The sequence below is a fragment of the Parambassis ranga genome, chromosome 14 (assembly GCF_900634625.1).
Source record: "Parambassis ranga chromosome 14, fParRan2.1, whole genome shotgun sequence".
NCBI classification, from domain to species: Eukaryota; Metazoa; Chordata; class Actinopteri; family Ambassidae; genus Parambassis; species Parambassis ranga.
Genome location: NC_041034.1, coordinates 15,602,450 through 15,622,542, shown reverse-complemented (window position 1 = coordinate 15,622,542; position 20,093 = coordinate 15,602,450). Strand labels below are relative to the sequence as shown.

The 20,093-nt window shown below is 41.6% G+C and overlaps 1 protein-coding gene across 7 annotated transcripts; it reads left to right on the top strand.

The window, feature by feature from the left end:
* Nucleotides 1-78: 78 nt before the first annotated feature.
* On the top strand, nucleotides 79-16,294 carry slc8a4a (solute carrier family 8 member 4a). Of its 7 annotated transcripts, XM_028421165.1 has the most exons (9): nucleotides 79-178; nucleotides 490-565; nucleotides 2,590-4,011; nucleotides 4,138-4,655; nucleotides 11,010-11,116; nucleotides 12,176-12,294; nucleotides 13,125-13,224; nucleotides 14,560-14,832; nucleotides 15,342-16,294. In XM_028421165.1, the coding sequence occupies exons 3-9, from the start codon at nucleotides 2,665-2,667 to the stop codon at nucleotides 15,719-15,721; spliced, it is 2,844 nt and encodes a 947-aa protein (XP_028276966.1). In that variant the 5' UTR covers nucleotides 79-178; nucleotides 490-565; nucleotides 2,590-2,664; the 3' UTR covers nucleotides 15,722-16,294. The 7 variants fall into 7 exon arrangements, with proteins under 7 accessions (XP_028276966.1, XP_028276973.1, XP_028276972.1 ...); XM_028421172.1 differs by lacking the exons at nucleotides 79-178; nucleotides 490-565 and having other exon boundaries at nucleotides 2,917-3,616; nucleotides 3,650-4,011; nucleotides 12,179-12,294; XM_028421171.1 differs by lacking the exons at nucleotides 79-178; nucleotides 490-565 and having other exon boundaries at nucleotides 2,917-3,616; nucleotides 3,650-4,011.
* Nucleotides 16,295-20,093: the final 3,799 nt, after the last annotated feature.

Here is a 20,093-nt window from a genome sequence, read left to right as displayed (position 1 = left end):
AGAAAATAGCGAAAAAGCACCGTGGAAAGCTACGCGTCATTTCCAAGACACCAGCGCAACAAGCCAACACCATTACACCAGCCTGCTGTGTGAATGGCACACGGGGTGTCTTCCTCTGTTGAACTGGTGCAGAGTAGCCACGCTGTGACTGGGATCCAGCTGAGATTCTGGGCTTTCTGTGAGTATCTGTGGGACTGCTGTGCGCACCGAATGGACCAGTCTATCTGTCCCTCATGCACAGCCTACTGATGGGATAATCTGCTTTCTCTGCATCTGTAATGTCCAGCAATCTAGTTATCTCTGAACCCATTTGCTGTTAGCCTTTTGTATTGCAAATTCTGCATCAGTGGTGTTATATTTGTGCATTTGATGCCAAATCTAGGCTTTTTAAGAGCTTATTAAAACTCCCTAACGCCGAAGCTTTCCGGGTGTTATAGCCTAAAACTCTCTTTACATTTCGTTAATTTAAGATAACCATTCCTCCCACAGAGCAACATGAAAGATAAGTTCATCTCCTGAGGCCACAACTTCCACACAAGGCTGACTCACTGACAGCTGCATCCAGGTGAGTAATACCATTTAGATTAAAAATAGGAACTATGCTCAAGAAAATAAATGTATGTTCCTGCATTAGCATCTTGTTTTTTTTTCTCCGGGATGCTGCACTGAAACTCATAGCTGCATGCAAACCAACAGCAACTTGTTCAGATTTCTGTCTGTTGATCTTCATTTCTGTTCAACATGAGCTCTCAGTGATTGTTTCCTTTTATCTTGTTATTAGTTGTTGTTTTGTTTTACATCAGTTTGTTATTTAAATGACTTTTTATTCTCCAAATAGCAGAGGTGACATGTATGAGGAGTCTGAATACAAATTGAGACTGTCACCATTTGAATAAATACACACAGAGCGAGAGAGAGAGAGAGAGAGAGAACAGGTACAGGCTTTAAAGTGTGAGTCATGTACAAGTGTTGCCAAACTCAGACCTTTGCTCAGGAAACAGGAGCGTGTTTAAGGATAAAATCTTTACAATTTGATTTGGGTCAGAAGATTTCTTGTTTGGATTCAAATCATGGAAGTTTAAATGAGAAGTTTGGCTTTGTCAGTAGATGATGCTCAACTGTGGCTTGCACTTAAAGAGAAAACACCAGCTTTGAAACCATCACAGGCAGGTAAGATGAATACTTTCACAGTTAGTATAAATGTTGCCCATATTGCCTCCAGCAACCTCTTACACCTTATTAGCCTGTTGCTACCTAATGAGAAATGTCCCTAAACACTGTACGGCAGCATTAGAACAGATGGGAGGGCAGAGATGGCTTTTGTCTCTATAGTATTGTTGAATATTCCCACCAGTTGGAGATGCTTTCTTTTGCCATAGAAACGTCACCCACTCAAAATTTGTGCATGGCTGGATTCCAGATGCAATCAACAGTGTTTTGTTTATCTTTTAATGACGGTGAAGGACCGTTCACACATCATGTTACTGTACCATTGAATTTTAAATTCTCCTACATGGATGAAACAGGCTGTTATCACTTCTAAACCAGCTCGTGGCAGGAGCCACTGTCCGTGGTGCTGATGACTGGCTCAGCAGACAGGTGCTGCTGTTGCTGTTGCAGAAATACAATTTGTTAGTCATTTATTTATGAGCTAACAAAAAAAATGACAGCCTAATTTCTGCATCTGTGCTCTGCTGCTTCAACCTGACGTGTAGGCTTGATGGAAAATGTGCTCTCCTGTTATGCAGGTCAGAGTGGAAGATGCAGCTTTCCTTCTGCTGCATGTCAATGAGAGCATGTGCCGTACATGAGGCATTGTCAGATCTCTTCTGCTGTAGGTGGGCAAGCTATTTTTGAGATGGTGGTGGTCTTAAAATTTTAATTAGGAGGCACCAGATTACTTTACTTGGCATTGGTGGTGTTCACATTGATGCAGATGTTAATCCTCTAGATGGTATTGATGCCTGTGAATTGTTCAAGCTGTTAAGATGCAGCTGCCAAGAGGAGCACTGTGGAGTCATTTTAAGTTGTCTCCTGATGCAGTTTAAAGGCTTAAATCTAAAAAGAAATGTTTACAGTACAAAGTATTCTAATTGAGAGACTTGCTACACTTTACACTTTAATGAGAGACAAGAATTATTCCTCCTTTATATAATCTTGTGATAGCTATATGAACAAGCCTGCTTAACAACACTGGCTCTTTTCTCATTGTCAGTGAAGATTATTTTTGGGATCAGTACATGGCAGCCTGAGTCAGTTTTCCCTTGATACTACAGGTGCATGGGGCAACATTTGTACTGCTGCTTAGCAGAGAATGACCACATTACATGTGTGGGAGTCGAACAGGGTAGTTCAATACCAGTGACTCAACGATTAGTAGGTGCCAATATTTCTGGCTCTCCAAACTCGCACAAACCAAATTGTTGGATCCCACGTCATTTGCATACAAAAGAGTATGACTGTGAGCACTTTGGTGATGTTAAACCTTTCCATGTAAAGGTTATTTCAGGAATAGAACTCTTGAGTAATGAAAACCTGGTGTGGTCCATCTCATCCTCCACACAGATTTCTTTCTCTTCTGTCTTTCAGAGGTGTGTATGAACCTTCACATGTGACCTGTATTGATCTCCAGTATTAGAAAACTCCAAACATCATCACACCACCATGCTTCTGCACAAGCGCATCTTAAACTGTGCTCCATTTGTCAACCCGAGCAAGTTCATCTCTCTCCTGTTTGCTCTTCTACTACCGGGAGTCACTCATTTCTCCTATGGGAGTGCCAGCCATGACGACATTGGCAGCGTACCAGGAAACTGCTCCAACAAAGATAACTGCTCGGACGGTGTGGTGCTGCCATTGTGGAACCCCCAGAACCCTGCAGTTGGTGACAAGGTGGCACGTGCCATTGTTTACTTTGCAGCGCTCATATACATGTTCCTGGGCATGTCCATTATCGCCGACCGCTTCATGTCTTCTATCGAGGTCATCACCTCCCAGGAAAAGGAGATTACCATCAAGAAGCCTAACGGTGAGACGACGACGACTACAGTGCGCATCTGGAATGAAACGGTTTCCAACCTGACACTGATGGCACTGGGCTCATCAGCACCGGAGATCCTGCTGTCTGTTATTGAAGTGGTCGGCCATAATTTTGAGGCTGGTTCTCTGGGTCCCAGCACCATTGTTGGCAGCGCTGCTTTTAACATGTTCATTATCATCGCTATCTGTGTCTATGTGGTACCAGAGAATGAAACCCGAAAGATAAAGCACCTGCGGGTGTTTTTTGTCACTGCTGCCTGGAGCATTTTTGCCTACATCTGGCTGTATCTGATCCTGTCTGTGTTCACCCCTGGAGAAGTGGAGGTTTGGGAGGCAGTCCTCACCTTCCTCTTCTTCCCCTTGTGCGTGCTGCAAGCCTGGATCGCAGACCGGCGCCTACTTTTCTACAAGTACGTCCACAAGCGTTATCGAGCTGACAAGACCCGTGGCATTATCATTGAGTCAGAGGGAGATGCCATGTTCACTAAGATGGACTTGGAGATGGATGGACAAGGTGTGAACTCTCACACTCACCCCAAAGAAGCTCTGGATGGGATGCTGGAAGGAGTGGAGGAAGGTGGAGGGATGAGCGCAGAACAAGATCAAGAAGAAGAAGCCCGTCGAGAAATGGCACGCACTCTGAAGGATCTAAAGCAGAGGCATCCAGAGAAAGACATGGAACAGCTGATTGAGATGGCTAACTACCAAGTGTTGGTCCAGCAGCAGAAGAGTCGGGCCTTCTACCGCATTCAGGCCACACGCATGATGATCGGAGCTGGGAACATCCTAAAGAAGCATGCTGCTGATCAGGCCAGGAAGGTGGTGAGCTGCCATGAGGCCAGTGGGCAAGAAGAAGACCCCAACACCATCTACCTGCAGTTTGACCCCTCTCACTACCAGTGCTTTGAGAACTGTGGCTCCCTAAAGCTGTCAGTGAGTCGGCATGGAGGAGAAAGCGGCTGCACTGTGAAGGTAAGAGCAAAAGAAACGATAGAGGTCATTTTAAAATGAACCTGAGGTATAAAATATTAATAACTCAGTGTTTTATTATGGCTCAAGTGACTAAATTTTTAATAAGGTTTTCCATGTGTCATACAGGTGGACTACCGGACAGAAGATGCAACCGCCAATGCAGGCTCAGACTACGAGTTTGCTGAGGGAACGCTGGTCTTCAAACCTGGTGAGACGACAAAAGAGTTCACCGTTGGTGTCATTGATGATGACATCTTTGAGGAGGATGAGCACTTCTATGTACGCCTCAGTAACCCACGCATCGTGCACCGGGCTGAAGTCTCCATCCTGGAGCCGAGCTCCATCACCTCCAGCAACAGCATGGTGGGCATCTCTTCTCACATTCCTCCAAAGGCAGCCCTGGGTAAGGCTCACATCGCCACTGTCACCATCTACGATGACGACCATGCTGGGATTTTCACGTTTGAGAGCAACACCACAAGGGTGAGCGAGAGCGTTGGCAACATGCAGGTGAAGGTTCACCGGACGTCCGGGGCCAGGGGGAAGGTGGCTGTGCCCTACCACACTGTCGAGGGCACCGCTAAGGCTGGAGAGGACTACGACGAGGTGTCTGGGAAGCTGGAGTTCCAGAACGACGAGACCATGTGAGTGTTTTGTGATGCGTTACTGTTGCTTCTCATCACTTGATTAAACATAACAACCCACACATGGGTATGTTAAACCGTCCTGCTAGATTACTGTAAGTTGTCTATTCTGGTAATGGATAAAAAGACCATTTTTATGAGTCATAGATACGTTTGCGTTGACAAGTTTAGATCTTTCAGAGGGGATGACGTGGGAGGATAAGAGGATATAATTGTGCAGCAGATAATGAAACATTGTGCCTGATGTAAAACACCAAGAAGAAGCAGGAGGAGAAGCAGAAAAAGGCGTTTTCTGTGAATGAATGCTGAATTAAAATGTAGCCCTTTGAGATTTCTGCTGAGGTTATATGGAAGTTCATTGTAATTCAGCACGATAAAGACTCACAAGCAGAAAACAAAGCAAGTGAGCGACAGAGTAGAGGAAAGAAAGATCCGACAGGTGACTTGAACAGCAGCGAGGAAGGGGACGAGGGCTGAGCAGCTTCTGAAACAGGTGTATGCGATGAAGCCTGTGTGATTATTCCAACAAAAAGATTCATGGAAGTGCCAGCAGAGAGAGGCAGATTAAAAGATCAGGGAGGGAGGAGAGCACAAAGAGAGAGAGAGAGGGAGGAGGGGGTACACTTGTAGCATTTGTTTTATGATGAGATTTTTTTTTTCCTAAAAAAAAAATAATCATGCCCTTAACCATATCAAGCTCATCACAAAATGTTGTACTTTCACACCACAGGACAAAACAAAGGATTAAAATGTGTCGGATGAATCTGTCTGTGCGAGGAGGATTTCAGGGCTGGTGTGTAGGTGTATTGTGTAGGTCGGCTGAGTGGGAGGAAAGGCAGGTGAATACATGGTGTCAAAGAAAAATGTAGAGCTGCCGATTTGTCTTTTTTTTTGCCTCTGAGTGCAGTTGAGGTTTGAATATATTGGTCTGTGGTTTTGACAGTTTATATGTGCGTATTTATACGTGCTTTTCACACATTAGTGTGCGTGTATTATTATGGGTGTACTTGTCTGCTGGATCCACTTTAAACCTACATCAAACAAAATGTCGCTCCGAAGGGAACTAACAAGAGCTTCTTGAGCACCCAGAGCAATAAAAGAGAGTGAAGAGGGGTTAAAGAAGTCCCAAATGTTCCCAGCAAAGAGCAGATAGCTACAGAGGCTGCGCTTAATGAGTCAATAGTGTATATCAACAAGAGATGAAAGCAGGGCAGCTTCTATCTGTATACAATTGGAGACTGAGCAGTAGATAAAATCTTTTCTTACTGAGCCAAGACTCATCAGACTGTAGCAAGCTGACTGTGACACAAGCATCTGCACACTTTATGCTATCTGGAGTCATGCTTCCTTTAACAGTCGCCGTGCAGAAGGAGAGGAAAAGGCCATGGAGCGCCGGATCCAGCAGGGCGGGAAAGTTATCAGAAAACAGATGAAATGGGAAAAAAACAGATACAATGGGAAATGCCAAAGCTGTGCTCAGCTTCTCCTGTGCTCCTGGAATAGCAAGGAGCACTTTGATCATAGGTGGAGCAGGCTTGACTCAGATCTTGAATCACAATGCCAGGTCCGGTCATATCAGCTTATCTCTCAAAGGACCAGAATGTAGGATTTAATGCTGAAGACTCAGAATGCCAATGCTCCTTTCATAGTGTGTAGGTTATTCAATGTGAAAAGAATTAAGGGACTGCATACTAATGAAGATCCAAATAAATGAATCTTCTGCATCATGTGGCATCTGCAGGTCTTTGTGAAAGCTTGATGTCGAACCAAAGTTCCCCAGTTTTTAAGTTGAAGTCTACCACAACACATTTTGCTCCTGCTTTATGCTACTCAGATCCTTGAGTCAGACTGAATATTTTATGAAGTTGTTTAATTTGGAGCATTCAGTCATTCCTGTTAAAAGATGCAGGTGACACCCCACCACTCTGTGTCTGTGCGCTGTCATCTTAAAGCATTTCACCATTTGTGTGTTTGTGTGTGTTTGTGCCTCAGAGCAGATGAACTTGCTCGCACACTGTGTTAAATGCGTATCTGTGCTCCTCACTGCTCAGCATGCTGCCAAAGTTCATCCTTCAAACAGCGCTGGCTTTTGTCACCCCAGTGTTTCCCTGGGCGTTCGGGACAAAGAGCTGACACTCGGCAGCAGTCCTCCAGGCTCCTCTACGTGTGTGTGTGTGTTACTGTGTCTCGGGCTTTGTGCGCCTATGTACATCTGCCTTTTTGACACACACAGAGGAGCAAACAAGGAGGAAGCCAAGTTTTTAAGCTTTAGGCAGGGAGCCAGGAGGAACGGTTAAAAAAAAAGGCGTGCAGTTAAATAATAATTTACCATCTAAATTCTGCACTGCAGTAAATAGATCATGATGTACAGACACAAACCTCGGAGCCAAAATAAACAGGCTGACACAGAACCATTTTACATTCTGTGTTTATGGATTAGAGGAAGATGTGCACAAACCCTTTGATGCCTGTATGCATACGCTTGTATCTGTTTTCGTCAGTGCCTCTGAATGTGTGACACTATGCACTATAGTTGAGGCTGAAGTGGATAACAGGGCAGTTACATAAGCTGCGATGAAAGAGATGTGCAGGGATAAGTTCTGAAAAGAGAAATCAATACCCTGGTATTCCTTATTTCTCATGCCTAATGTAGCGAGAATCAATAACATCCTGAACTTCCAGAAAAAACATGGATAAAAGAGGAGCAGCGAGCGGAGTCAAGACTGTGTATCATTAATTTATTCTCATACAGTATGTGTCTTCTGTAGCGTCTTTAGTGGAGAAGGAAAGGTTTGCTCTACTTAAGCAGCACTGATGTGAGGCACCCAGTTATGATTCATGATAACATTAAGCTATACGCTCTTTGGCGTTGCTCATATTATGGATAGAAAAGTTTTTCCGTCTACCAGCCTGATCCTGACTGAAATATCTCAACAACAACAACAACTGAATGGCTACATTGTGATGATGATGATCTTGATCCCCGGTGGATGAAACTAAATTTTTGACGTGACATTACTGTACAGCCTTTCATGGTTCCCAAGAGATCTAAGTGTGCAGCAACGTGCAGCAGTCTCATCTACGCAGCAATGAACCGTGCATCACCATCTTCACTAAGGAATATGACTACATCACATTGTTACATTACTGAAGACATCTGTACATTTTACATAACATGTTAATATAAAACTATTTGATTGGATGCAGTCCATAGCAACAGTCTGTAAATATAGAAAATAGACCACAGACTACCACGACTAGCCAAGTCGAGTATTTAATGCCCCCACAGGATGAATTGTAATCACCTTAATGATCACTACAGTCAGGTTAAAATGATAAAATTAGTGTTCTCTACTCCATCTTTTCTGCTGTTTAGCATGAAGTGTAATGCGATTCAATAAACATTACACCTACTTTATGTTAGTATTACCACTACAAACACTGCTGACAGCATTTACCACTGTACATCCTGGAAATGAATTGTATTGAATTTTGTTTTCAGTGCTCAGGTCATGTACAACAGTTTCAAAAACCTCTTCTTCCTCTACATAAGCTACACATCAAGGGTGATGACACCATAACGTTCATATTTTATCTTCGCTAGATATAAAAAGTATATTTCTTCTGCTTTGTGTTTGTATTCGGTGACTTGCTCTAGGACACTTCATCAATGTGCAGCCACACTGGATTGATTCATGGCTTTTTAACAGCACAGGTGTTGGGAATGCATTCACTTGCATTGCATTCTCACTGCTGGCTTCATTTTTGTCAGGGTCTCAGGAGGGCTGTTCCCATGCCAGCATGCAGAGGGTAGAAATCAGAGATGCTCTCTCTCCGGGCCAACACAGAGGCATAAAAATCACTCACTCTCAAACCTGTAGGCAGTTTGGAGTTTCCAGTCCTCATGACTTATTGTATATGTGTTTGACTGTGGGAGGAAATTGGAGCATCCTTACCAAACAGATGCAGAATGTGGAGGAGAGGGAGACTCCACACAGAAAAAGGGTCCAGAGCTACTTTAAGAACCACAGCTGCATGGTGCTACTTTCTAAATTGTCACCTCACCAGAGCTGACTTTTTTTTACATGTCCACGTTATTCTGTTCTGAAAACATTCAAAAGACAGATTACAGGAACTTGATGTGGTTGTAGGTGGATCAGAGATCAATCTTCAGAGTGCAGACAGATACAGTGTGTGTTACAGATACAATACAGGGCTTGTTACCCTACTTGTTACCCTAACCCAGTAGCTTCTCAGAAACTGTCCCAGGGTTGGAGAAAACAGGCAGAGACACACTGCGAAATACGATATGCTGTAAGTGGTCTTAATAGAATCCAACTGTGCCTGTAATAATGACAGGTTACATCGACCAGCAGAGATACAGGCCTCATGAACCAAAACTGGATGATGTTATTCATGAAAATGAGTTTATACAGTGGCCATTTCAAAGTGAGTAAATCCCCACTGAGGTCCATGTAAAAACTTTCCAGCAAAATAAACATTTACATCCTGGTAAAAACACAGATTTCATCTTATTATTGATTATTTCCTAGTTGTGAGTGCTGTCACAGGTCAGGTCTGTTTAGGGTCATTCACTCCCTCCACCACACTCCTTGCCCATTCTTGGCATTGCTATGATTGCAATGGGCAGAGCCACTACACTGTATAGGTGTCACCACAGTTTGTCCCTCTATATAAACATGTATAGAGATAAAGATTTGGTCACAGACAGGCTGTATTTACCTGAATAATTGAAAGATTTAGTATCTTGAGCTAATTGCCAGGAACAGGTAAAATAAATACACGTATGACTAACCCAGGAATTCATAACTTGAGTACACATGCCTCCCACATTTCTTGCGAGATATTTTTGTCAAGGCAAAGGTCTGACAAATCCACAAAGGATTCTTAAGTTTTCTAAAATCTGGACTGAATGATCTATCAAGAAAGCAATTCTCAGACACCTTCACCCTCAGGGTACAAACTCATCGACTTACTGCAGACTCATAGCTAACTTTGTTCTGAATATTCCATTTCATTTATTAAAGTTGCTCATTTATGGTGAGCTCATTACTACTTGGACATGTTGGAAAGATTTAAATATATAACATGTAAACTTTTTATTATGGTTTTTCAGTCCCTTTTGGAGCCTGAAGTCAGTTTTGATTTGTTCATTTTGTCTGAAATGAGTGCAAAAAAACTCTGAGGTTGAGATTTAAACTGTCTGCTAATCAGCCTAATGTATAATGTATACCTCCCTGCTGATTTTTGACAGCATTTAATAACTTGTTTGTACGCCTGCATAATGTAAATGTTTGCCTGATCCTCAGCAGTTCTGTTCATCTTGGCATAGTACAGCAAGATGAACAGTGTCTGATATCAAAATGGCTGCTGCTTGAGCAGTGTCATAGCAACTGAACCTTCACATTTTATTTTAAGGCCTTGCCATGATGCTTCAAAGTAAACTTGTACATAAACCCTTTTGTTCCCATTGTAAGGCAGTAATCCTGCGCTTCTCTTTCTCCCACTGGCATGACTTTCCCTGACATTAGACAGCCGATGACGTATCATCGTGTTTAAAATAAACTTCTTCTCTTCTGCATGCAAAAGCTCTTCCTGCGTGTTGTCAAAGCCTGAGTGTGTATATGTGTGGACAGAAATAGACAGCCACCCACATATCATTAGGGAGATGGAGGGAGAGAGAGAAGGAGACTGACTGTGACAGTGTAGGAGACTGAAGCGAGCTGAAGAAAATATGTCGGTCACAGTTTGACACTGCGGCCTCACGTGTTTTTTTTTTTCAGCGTTAAGATCTAAGAGCACGAACTGTGGAATTCTAGAATGAATTTGCTGTGTTGGTTCCTGGATAGGCGGCGTCTAATTTCCACAGAGAAAAGATAACAATTCAATTTCCCCTGACTTATAACTTGAAGTGTGTGGGAGGGGTGTGGGCTATATCACTGTGCTGCTCTAATGGAATTAATGGTGTAGAAGGAGTCCGCCCTCTTGTGGGGTGCTGGGAAAATATATTTATATATTTATTATTCTTTTATTTTGTACATTGTGTTCTATTATATGGCATAACTAATAATTTGAACTTCTTATCTAACAGCTCTTCTCATGATTCATTGTGTAGGCAGCCTACCTGTTGGCTATACTGTCTACAAAAGCAGGAGAAGCTGCTCTCACCGTTAGCCTCGGTTCTATTTTGAGCAAATTTAGGTTACAAAGGCTCACAGCAGGTTAATGCATAACTGCAGTTGCTGTAGTTTTCTAAAACTCTAACTGTAATTAATCTCTTAATCTGTCTCTTTTTTTTAATCCCACCCTTTCCTTTGACCTCCCTGCCTTCAGGAAGCTGCTGAATGTGAAGATCATCGATGATGAGGAGTACGAGAAGAACAAGACGTTTACCATTGTGCTGGAGGAGCCCATACTGCTGGAAGTGGGGCAGAGACACGGTGAGTTCAGGACATGGCTGCAGTGTGATGTTCGTCATTATTTAATGGATTTAAATAAATGTAACTTTGCATCCACTCTGCTTGATATTTAATTTAAATTCTCAGGCTAGCACAGAATATTCCCATTGACATAAACTCAAGAGTTAAATTTTCAGGTGTGAGGTCAGATTTTTTTTTATTATAGATACTTTAATAATCCCAGAGAGAAATTGTTTTTAAGGCTGCTGCCAAGCAGTGTCATACAATGACCAGCAAGGCGCGCCACACCAATGAGTGCACTGGAGGCAGTGCGGGTAAAGTGTCTTGCCCAATGACACACAACAATGGGATCAAACCACCAACCTTCCGGTTATTGGACAACCCTGCTATACCACTGCTGCCCAGACCTCTGTGTCTTCAGTGTATTTCATGTTCGGGTTTTGTCAGAGAACTCAAGGGTTATAATGCAGTCAGGTCGAGGTTAGTTAAATGTGTGCCCAAAGGGGTTTTTGCATATATCTCCATGATCTTATTAACTGAAGCAGTAAAAAATCTCTGTCAGGACAGGTGCCTTGTAACTGTGCATGGATTTTACATTTAGGACATTTAGGATTCATATATTCATATTTTAATGGCTCATTTTCTAACAAACAGATATAAACTGTGCCCTCCACCCCCATAGTGACCAAACCCTTCCCACAAGATGTCCAAATAATTAAGTCATTGCTGTCACAGTGACACACTTAGGTCATGTGACACTAACTGGACACACAGAGAGAGAGAGAGAGAGAGAGAGAGAGAGAGAGAGAGCGAGAGAGAAAGCATTGTTTGAATAAATATTATTTAAATAAATAAGAAGTTTCCAAATAAATGACTGTGGATATTGTAGAATCGTACAAAATAACCAATTCCTACTAATTTTTGTATAGTTTTATGAACTTGCAGCCTGACATTCTTCATTAATTTCATTGATACAAACATACAAAGTAACTGACTTACTGAAGCATTCTCTGTATTATATAATGTTACCGTTCTCTTCTTAGCAGGTTGTATGAGTGTATTTCCCTTCCTCTGTTTCAGGAGACACCAATGACAACAAGACAGCAGTGGGACCAGAGGATGTGTCAAAGATGGGCTGCCCCTGTCTGGGAGAGCACACTAAACTGGAGGTGGTCATTGAAGAATCATATGAATTCAAGGTAACTCAAAATAAGCAGCTTTCACCTCAAAGCCACCACACACACACACACACACACACCTGATTGTTTTGGAATTTCTAAGCAGCACAACAATGTTCACTCTCCCCCGACATCAGAGAAACAACATTCAAACTCATCCACCGAAATAAAGTTTATTTAATCCCACTTTAATTTAGTTACAATACTATATATAATAAGTGTAGTAGATACATGTATATAATGTATAAGTGATGTAACTAAGGGCTCTGCCAGTGATCATCATTTCATCAAGCTTGAATAATCAAATAAATTCATAAATAAATTTTCCTGTAATGATGACACAATCCTCACTGTTAAAATCAAGACACTTCAAAGCAGACCTATTGTTTCCAGCTCATTGTTTTGACTTCTACCTCTTCCTCCCCTTGAGCTACACAAATGTACACTGACTGACTGTACATGATCCTCCTACATTCAACATTATGTACAGTAGCTATGACAGAAATAAGGAGAAGCATCGCAGATCCCCTTTAAGAACATTTAACATGTAACAGGATATTGCAGTGATACTTACAGCTCCAGTGTCATGCGCTGGATCTATTTTCCGCACTGGTGTAAAGCAGCTTCATGCTGGCAAAGTGCCTTTTTCCTGAGGGATAGTTGGGTTTTGTACACCCCTGCATCTGCTCTGATGACTCACTATGCATTGCATCAGGAGGAGAGATGCTGTTAATTGTACCTTAAATCACCACATCAGTGTCCCCAGTGTCATACGCTGTAGTGTTAAGATTATAGTGATGTATGTCATATCCATCAGTGCACCTTTCCCTTTGCTTTTTTTGGGCCTACAGAGCACAGTGGATAAGCTGATCAAGAAGACGAACCTGGCTCTGGTGGTGGGGAGCAGCAGCTGGAGAGAGCAGTTTGTTAGCGCTGTCACTGTCAGTGCAGGTGAGTCGCTGCGTCCTGAAACCTCTCCTCTGTTCATCCCTCTGAGACCAGAGCGGTGGAAGATTGAGCCTGCAGGCTGGATCTGCTCCACCAGCTGCCTGTTTAGATACTTTAATAATAAAATTCCAAAATGCTGCAGTTTGACGTTGAAAATTCTGCAGCATCATTTTAATTCAGAGAGCTGATTAAAAATACATGATGATTTTCTCTTGTGGCTCACCATAAAAAACTAAACTGACCAGCTCTGTGTGAGCCATTAATGGCTCTGAGGAACTTGTTTTGATGTGAGTGGTGTGGTGAACCCTTTTTATTTTGCCCTTTCAAAAGTTGGCTTTGTGAACCTTTTATATCTACACTATTAAACAAAACATTTAGGCTTAAAGCTAACATAGACACGAGAGATTAGAGCCCCTGTTCTATGATTTTCTTTCCTCTCTGGTTGTCATCACTCAGACTTTCTTGCACATACAGTGTATGTATAAATAGAAAGTGTTCTTCTGGCTTATATGCCTCAGTTACTGAGTCACAGCTATGTTTAATGTAAGGATTCAAAAAGGTTAACTCCCACACCTTTATATTGTGGTGTCAGCATAGTTTTTTTCTGTAAAAGATCTCATCCAAGCCCGTGCAGATGAGGAAGGTAACATTCTCAAAGGGTCTGTTATAGTTTCCTGATCCTAATCAAGTAGCTTTGATGCCAAAACTTTGTCATAAAAACAATATAAAACATGATCTGATATGGGAAATAAAAAAGCGTCCCCTAAGCCATGGATGATTCAAGTCAGTCATGTGCAAATTTGCACGATTACTGCTGAGGCCATAGCTGTGATTGTGTCATAGCACACTGGGTCAAATCCCATTTGATTTAACAGTGTTTCTTGGCCGATGTCACCAGGAGCAATAAAGAGTAGTCACAGTACAGCTTAACGTATCAGTGCCCACAAATGTAGACGTAACCGTTCAATATCCACAGCCAGAGCTCAGTCTCACCCAGCCAAGCAGAGCAGCTGCAGCACAGCGGTGAGAGAAGTGCTGTGGAATAATGCGAGGTCTAATGTAAAATGCCATTTCATCTCTTTTCTGTCGTACCTGGAGAGTACTTTCCTGAACTGGCACTGTTTTGTTTGTGTGGACCTACTCATTAACTGTGTCCGTGGATCAGGAGAGAAGCTACTGCAGAAAAAAAAAACACTTTGCGAATCTATGATGCCACAACTGGATCAATACAAATCATCAAAAAAAAAAAACAAATGAAATTTGAATTGACTGAAAAAGCAGAAGCAGCTCTTCTTGTTCTTTGAAGGCATTCATGCATATTCCCTTTGTATTTTCCAGGTGATGATGATGAGGAGGAGAGTGGGGAAGAGCGCTTGCCATCCTGCTTTGATTACATCATGCACTTCCTGACAGTTTTCTGGAAAGTCCTCTTTGCCTTTGTCCCTCCCACTGAGTACTGGAACGGCTGGGCCTGCTTCTTTGTCTCCATTTCTCTCATTGGCGTCCTGACAGCTGTGACTGGGGACCTGGCTTCACATTTCGGCTGCACCATTGGTCTCAAAGACTCGGTCACCGCTGTGGTGTTCGTGGCTCTCGGCACCTCTGTTCCAGGTGGGTGTCTATGCTGTCGATCAGCTCTAACGTGGGGACGTGTCCTTTGTTTCCTCTGGGCTTTGCCCACACTGTAGAAGCAGCTGCTTGGGGAGACTTGTGTAACCTTTGCTGCTGCTTGTGCTGTCAGAGGAATCCTCTCCAAAGCTCTTGTCTCAGACATTAATAAGCTGTAGACAAAGGAAAACACTGTTTCATTTGTTATCCTCCTCCTAATTGCATTCCCATTTGCAGTGTACTAAACACTGCCGCAGAGAGGATGGAAATGAGGTTCTGACAGGTTATGGCTTCATAAACTGCACACAAGCTGGTGGACCAGGGTAGTTGTGCTGAAAATATATAAATCGTAAAGTGAATATTTACAAAGTTATAGCAATCACACATTATGCTAATCCATTTTTGATTATAGATAATATAATTTACATACAAAGTTACAGCATCAGAGTCTGTGCAGGTCATTGATCTCTCACAGTAGCTGGTTTGTATCCATTAAATTTCTCTTTTTACAGACACATTTGCAAGTAAGGTGGCTGCCATCCAGGATCAATACGCTGACGCCTCCATTGGTAACGTGACGGGCAGCAATGCTGTGAATGTCTTCCTGGGGATTGGGGTGGCGTGGACCATCGCGGCCGTTTACTGGAAGACCAAAGGAACTGCGTTCAAGGTGAACCCGGGCTCCCTGGCATTCTCCGTCACCCTCTTCACTATCATGGCACTGCTGTGCGTGCTGGTGCTGCTCTACCGCCGGCGTCCCGGCATTTCTGGCGGAGAGCTTGGCGGCCCACGGACACCCAAGCTCCTCACCTTCTTCCTGTTCCTCTCCCTCTGGTTCATCTACATCCTGTTGGCCTCCTTGGAGGCTTACTGCCACGTGCCTGGCTTCTGAGACCAAGGGAAGCGTACAGACAGATACGACCCCTCTCCTTGTTTTTACAGTCTACTGAAGGTGTTTCTCTCTGTTTTTTGTCTATTTTCACAAAGGTTTATATCTATTTGTATCATTAGTTATTATTGATACCGCACAATATATGATTGACTTTAGACTCTTTTGGACTTTGGAACTTATACCACGCACTATGCCGTGAAGGATAGCTTTAGCCACAACCGCTCTTCACTTATTTTCCTGCCCAGGACATTTCTCTAACCATTGCTATCTCTTAAAAACACATCCACCCCTCTGTCCCATGACACATACAGCTTGTGTCCTGTGTCCTCTCTCTGTGTGGACAAATTATTTGAGCTGTTAGGTGTTAAAACAAAACAAAAAAAGCACAAGAATGAAGCCTGTATTTTGGTTATAGAAAACAGATGGTGGTGCATGGGACGACATTATACAGTACTTTACATTAACATAAAATGAAAGACTGAAGTGATTGCTAAAACATATGTTGTGATTGTAATTATTAGTCGATCTATACATAATTATTCATTGTATATCATGTAAAAGATGAACATTGTGCGTGGGAGTTTTGTGGAAGGTGTGTTTATTTCTGCACGTTATCAAATTAACGGTTTCTTGGTAATCAATTTTTAAAGTACTGTGTGTGATATTTTGATGGTGTGTTCCTGTACATGTGAATCACAGCTGTATCATACTCACTGACTGGTGCCCTTTTCCCTCAAACAGTATCATGTTTAACACAACCAGGTTTAAAAAAATGCCTTTTTTTCTACAACAGAAATCAATTTTGGAGCAGAGTGCCTGCTTAATAATTGTACAAAGCCTTTGAGCACATTTATTTTATCTATTTATTTATTTCCTGTGTGTGTGTGTGTGTGTAAAGTGGTGAGTGTGTGCTCCTCTGCTCTCCAGGACAAAAATTGGCTCCTCTTTGACTGGTACAGAGTCTGAGAACGGATATGAAAAGGACACCAGTATTCTTATCTGTCATGCTGACACTGTGAACATTTTTCAACAATATTACTTACAGAAAGAAAAAAAGCACAGCAACGGGCAACAGGACACTTTTCACACGAGAGCAGGAAGACGGAGGTCCTTATCATGGCACAATCACCGAACAGGTCCATCATTTGACAAATGTGCTAACAGATGAAGACATGTACAGTATTTCCTGAGAGTGTCTCCTTGTGTCAGCAGTTGATACTGAGGTTTGTTTTTTTATTTACCCTAGAATCTGTAGAGCCATATTTATTGTACCAGTATAACAGTAGAGGTATTTATATGATTGATTTTAGTTTTATTGATATGCACGTTTAATGTATAAAAAGTGGAAATAAATGTTGATGATTTATGATGCCGCAGCATGCCTCCTCTCTTATCTTTTCCTCCATTACATCTGTACAACATCTCATAAAGGACCATAACAACTAGAAACAATAAAATATAGTAACAACAGTGGCCTCCAGCAGAAAACACTCTGCACTATATATTGTAAATAAAGGTCATTACACTTGGCAATCCAACTCAGACAGCTACAAAGAAACACTCCGACAAGTCTTCAGAACTTTTACCACTGTAAAAAAAAGCAATACATCCATCTAGAACAAGTATTAGGCAGTAGGCCCGCTCCATTGTGTAATTAGTTCCAAAGCCATTCATTCAGGAGAATAGCTGCTATCACAGTCAGATTATATGATGTATCTGTTATTACTGATGCAGCCAGTCATAAAGAAGAAGACTTCCACTGTTACACCTGTGGGCTGAAGCAGCCATTCACATTTTAAATGTCAGGCTAAGGCTCATAGATTTTTTTCTGGGGTTTTGGCTATAAATTAGTAGAATAATAAAGCAGAAATTAAAGTACAGCTGAACAATCTTTTAATTGTTTGCCTTTTTTGTGGGAAAATGTACACAGCTACTAATTTAAACCCTATTAATTAAACCCTCTTAGAAGTTTGAGACTTCAAAGCAGAAATGGACATTCATGTCAGCTTAATCTCAGCATTGGTTCAATATGACTATTTGAGAAAAAAAGAAAAAATAAGTGGGCATAATGTAAAAAAAGCTTTGGACAATACTGACATTTTAGAAATCTGCAAAGATCCAGAATCATGCATCTTTAATCACACGTCTATTGCTTAACATTTCATGACCTACATTCTGTTCAGTGTTAAATGAAAGTTGTTTTTTGATGCACTGGATGCATTTATATGATGTTACTATCACAGTCAAGGCATGTTTTTTTGGCCACCTAACGTGAAAATGCCACTGAATGAATTAACACCTTTCCAAATGTCATCGTTCATAATTGTGTGCAATCTAGCTATGTAAAATAATCAGGGCCCACACATTGAACATCAAACACACACAGTGAGATGTCTGTGAGCATGGGGCTTGTGTCAATCATACAGTTTTATATATATAATAATATCATGGTACCACTTTCCTTAGAAGCTGTAAGACACGGGGGTATACGAGCCTGACACTGAGTGAGAGCATGGTTCTCTCAGCTAATAATCACAGAGAGATTAACATGATTGAAGACCATAGTCAGAGAAAGCTGGGGCTTCATCGCTGAGCTCAGGTTTGGGGATGTGTTGGTTTTTTTCATGCTTATAATTGCCCAATTCTCTGCACCAGAAAAAATAATCAAAATAATTGGAAAATGAGGAGCACATAGCTGTATATGAAAATAATTTCATCAGTTTCACAGTCTGTCTTAATAGTCTTTTTTTTATTGCAGGCATAAAGCAGTGCTAATTTCAAACATATTATCTGAGAAATAATCCCCCGCTGTAACAGCGAATGGTTTATTATTGTTTTTTTGTAGCTACACACACTCTCACACAGTTTTATGATGTCTTGAACATTGCGGTTATGTAGTTCCACTCGCTGTCAACTCTCTGCCAGGGTTTATGTTAGGGGTCACTACAGATGAAGGTCAGAGGAGAGAAAACATCTTGTTTTGCATTTTTTTTGTAAGAAGTGAAAAAAATATATAATAAAACAAACATTACAGGGCTGTACAGTCAATTTGCAGGTTTATCTTAAACTCCCAGTCAAAAAAGCGCTTGCCTAAAATTAGTTTTCTTTTTATTTAAAGGAAAAACAGTGTACAAAACCATCCATCAGAGCGTACAAATACTGTAATATTATTTGCCTTCCGTATTTTCCAGCTCTTCCATTTTGCCATATTGAACAGGAAATGAGCCATTGACTTAATTTGCAGACACATGCTGAGACTAGATGGGTTTCGTACTTGCTGCCAAGAGCATGCTGGGAGCTGTTCCAGCCACCGTAGAAGGAATAAGCAGGTAAACAAAATGTATGTGCAGGCATACACATGATTAAGCACAGATTAACCCACTATGCAACATTTGTTCAGCACTGGATGACACACAAATAGCTGATGAACATTTAGCAGTAAAAAGCCCAGAAAAAAAAATTTTTCTCACATACAATTATCTGAAAAGCAGCAGCTGTAAAAGTGAATACAGTTTTGTAAGCGTTACAACAGTAAAACAATATATCAGTGTGTAATCATCACATATATTTTTCAGTCAGCCAAAAGTTGGTCCTATCGGCCTGAAAGTTAGGAGCATTCAGTGTAAAAAAAACCCTTTTCAGCTCACCTGTGACTGAATTATACAATCCAGTGTTCACTTCTGCATATATCTATATTATAAATGAACAATTATATTTTGTAACAACTATATAAAGTTAAAAGAGGATAACATCAGTTTGCTGTACTGCCCTCATGTGGCCAACAAAACCCATTTTTGCCCAACGTTTGAGAGGAACAGTAAGTGTGAAGCTGCAGCTAGCTGGTTTAGCTTAGCATCAAGGCTGAAAATAGCACTCCAGGAGAAACAATGCATGCACAGACAGGCACATGTTACATGCTAAGCCAAGCTAACAAGCTTTTGAGACTGTGCTATAGCAGATTTTTTTCTGGCATGCAACTTGTTTGCTGTTTGAATTATTGAGGTAACTTGTCATCAGTTATCAAACGGCTAAACACGAACACACCTGTACATTCAGGCAGAGTTAGAAGGAAACCAGGACTGTGGCCCTACTCTTTGAAAAGTAACATACAAATAGAGGGTGGAGAAGGTGTCTTTTAATCTGTGAATCTCTTGTCTGGTCTTGTACCTCATCAGGCTTACCGAACCTCCTGTGTAAACACATCATCAGGTCTACTGGTGGTTTTATTTGACACATAAAATACATACTAAAATATATTACACTCACATCATCTAATTTACAGTGCAAGTGTCAAATAAGATAACTCACTGATTTAAATGATCATTACGTTAACACATGCAGTGGCTGCAAGCACATCCCTGTCTTACTCACT

Coding starts and splice junctions, on each gene's coding strand:
- slc8a4a (XM_028421165.1), top strand. CDS start 2,665: ATGCTTCTGCACAAGCGCATCTTAAACTGTGCTCCATTTGTCAACCCG. Junction 4,656..11,009: donor TTCCAGAACGACGAGACCAT/GTGAGTGTTTTG, acceptor CCCTGCCTTCAG/GAAGCTGCTGAATGTGAAGA. Junction 12,295..13,124: donor AAGAATCATATGAATTCAAG/GTAACTCAAAAT, acceptor TTGGGCCTACAG/AGCACAGTGGATAAGCTGAT.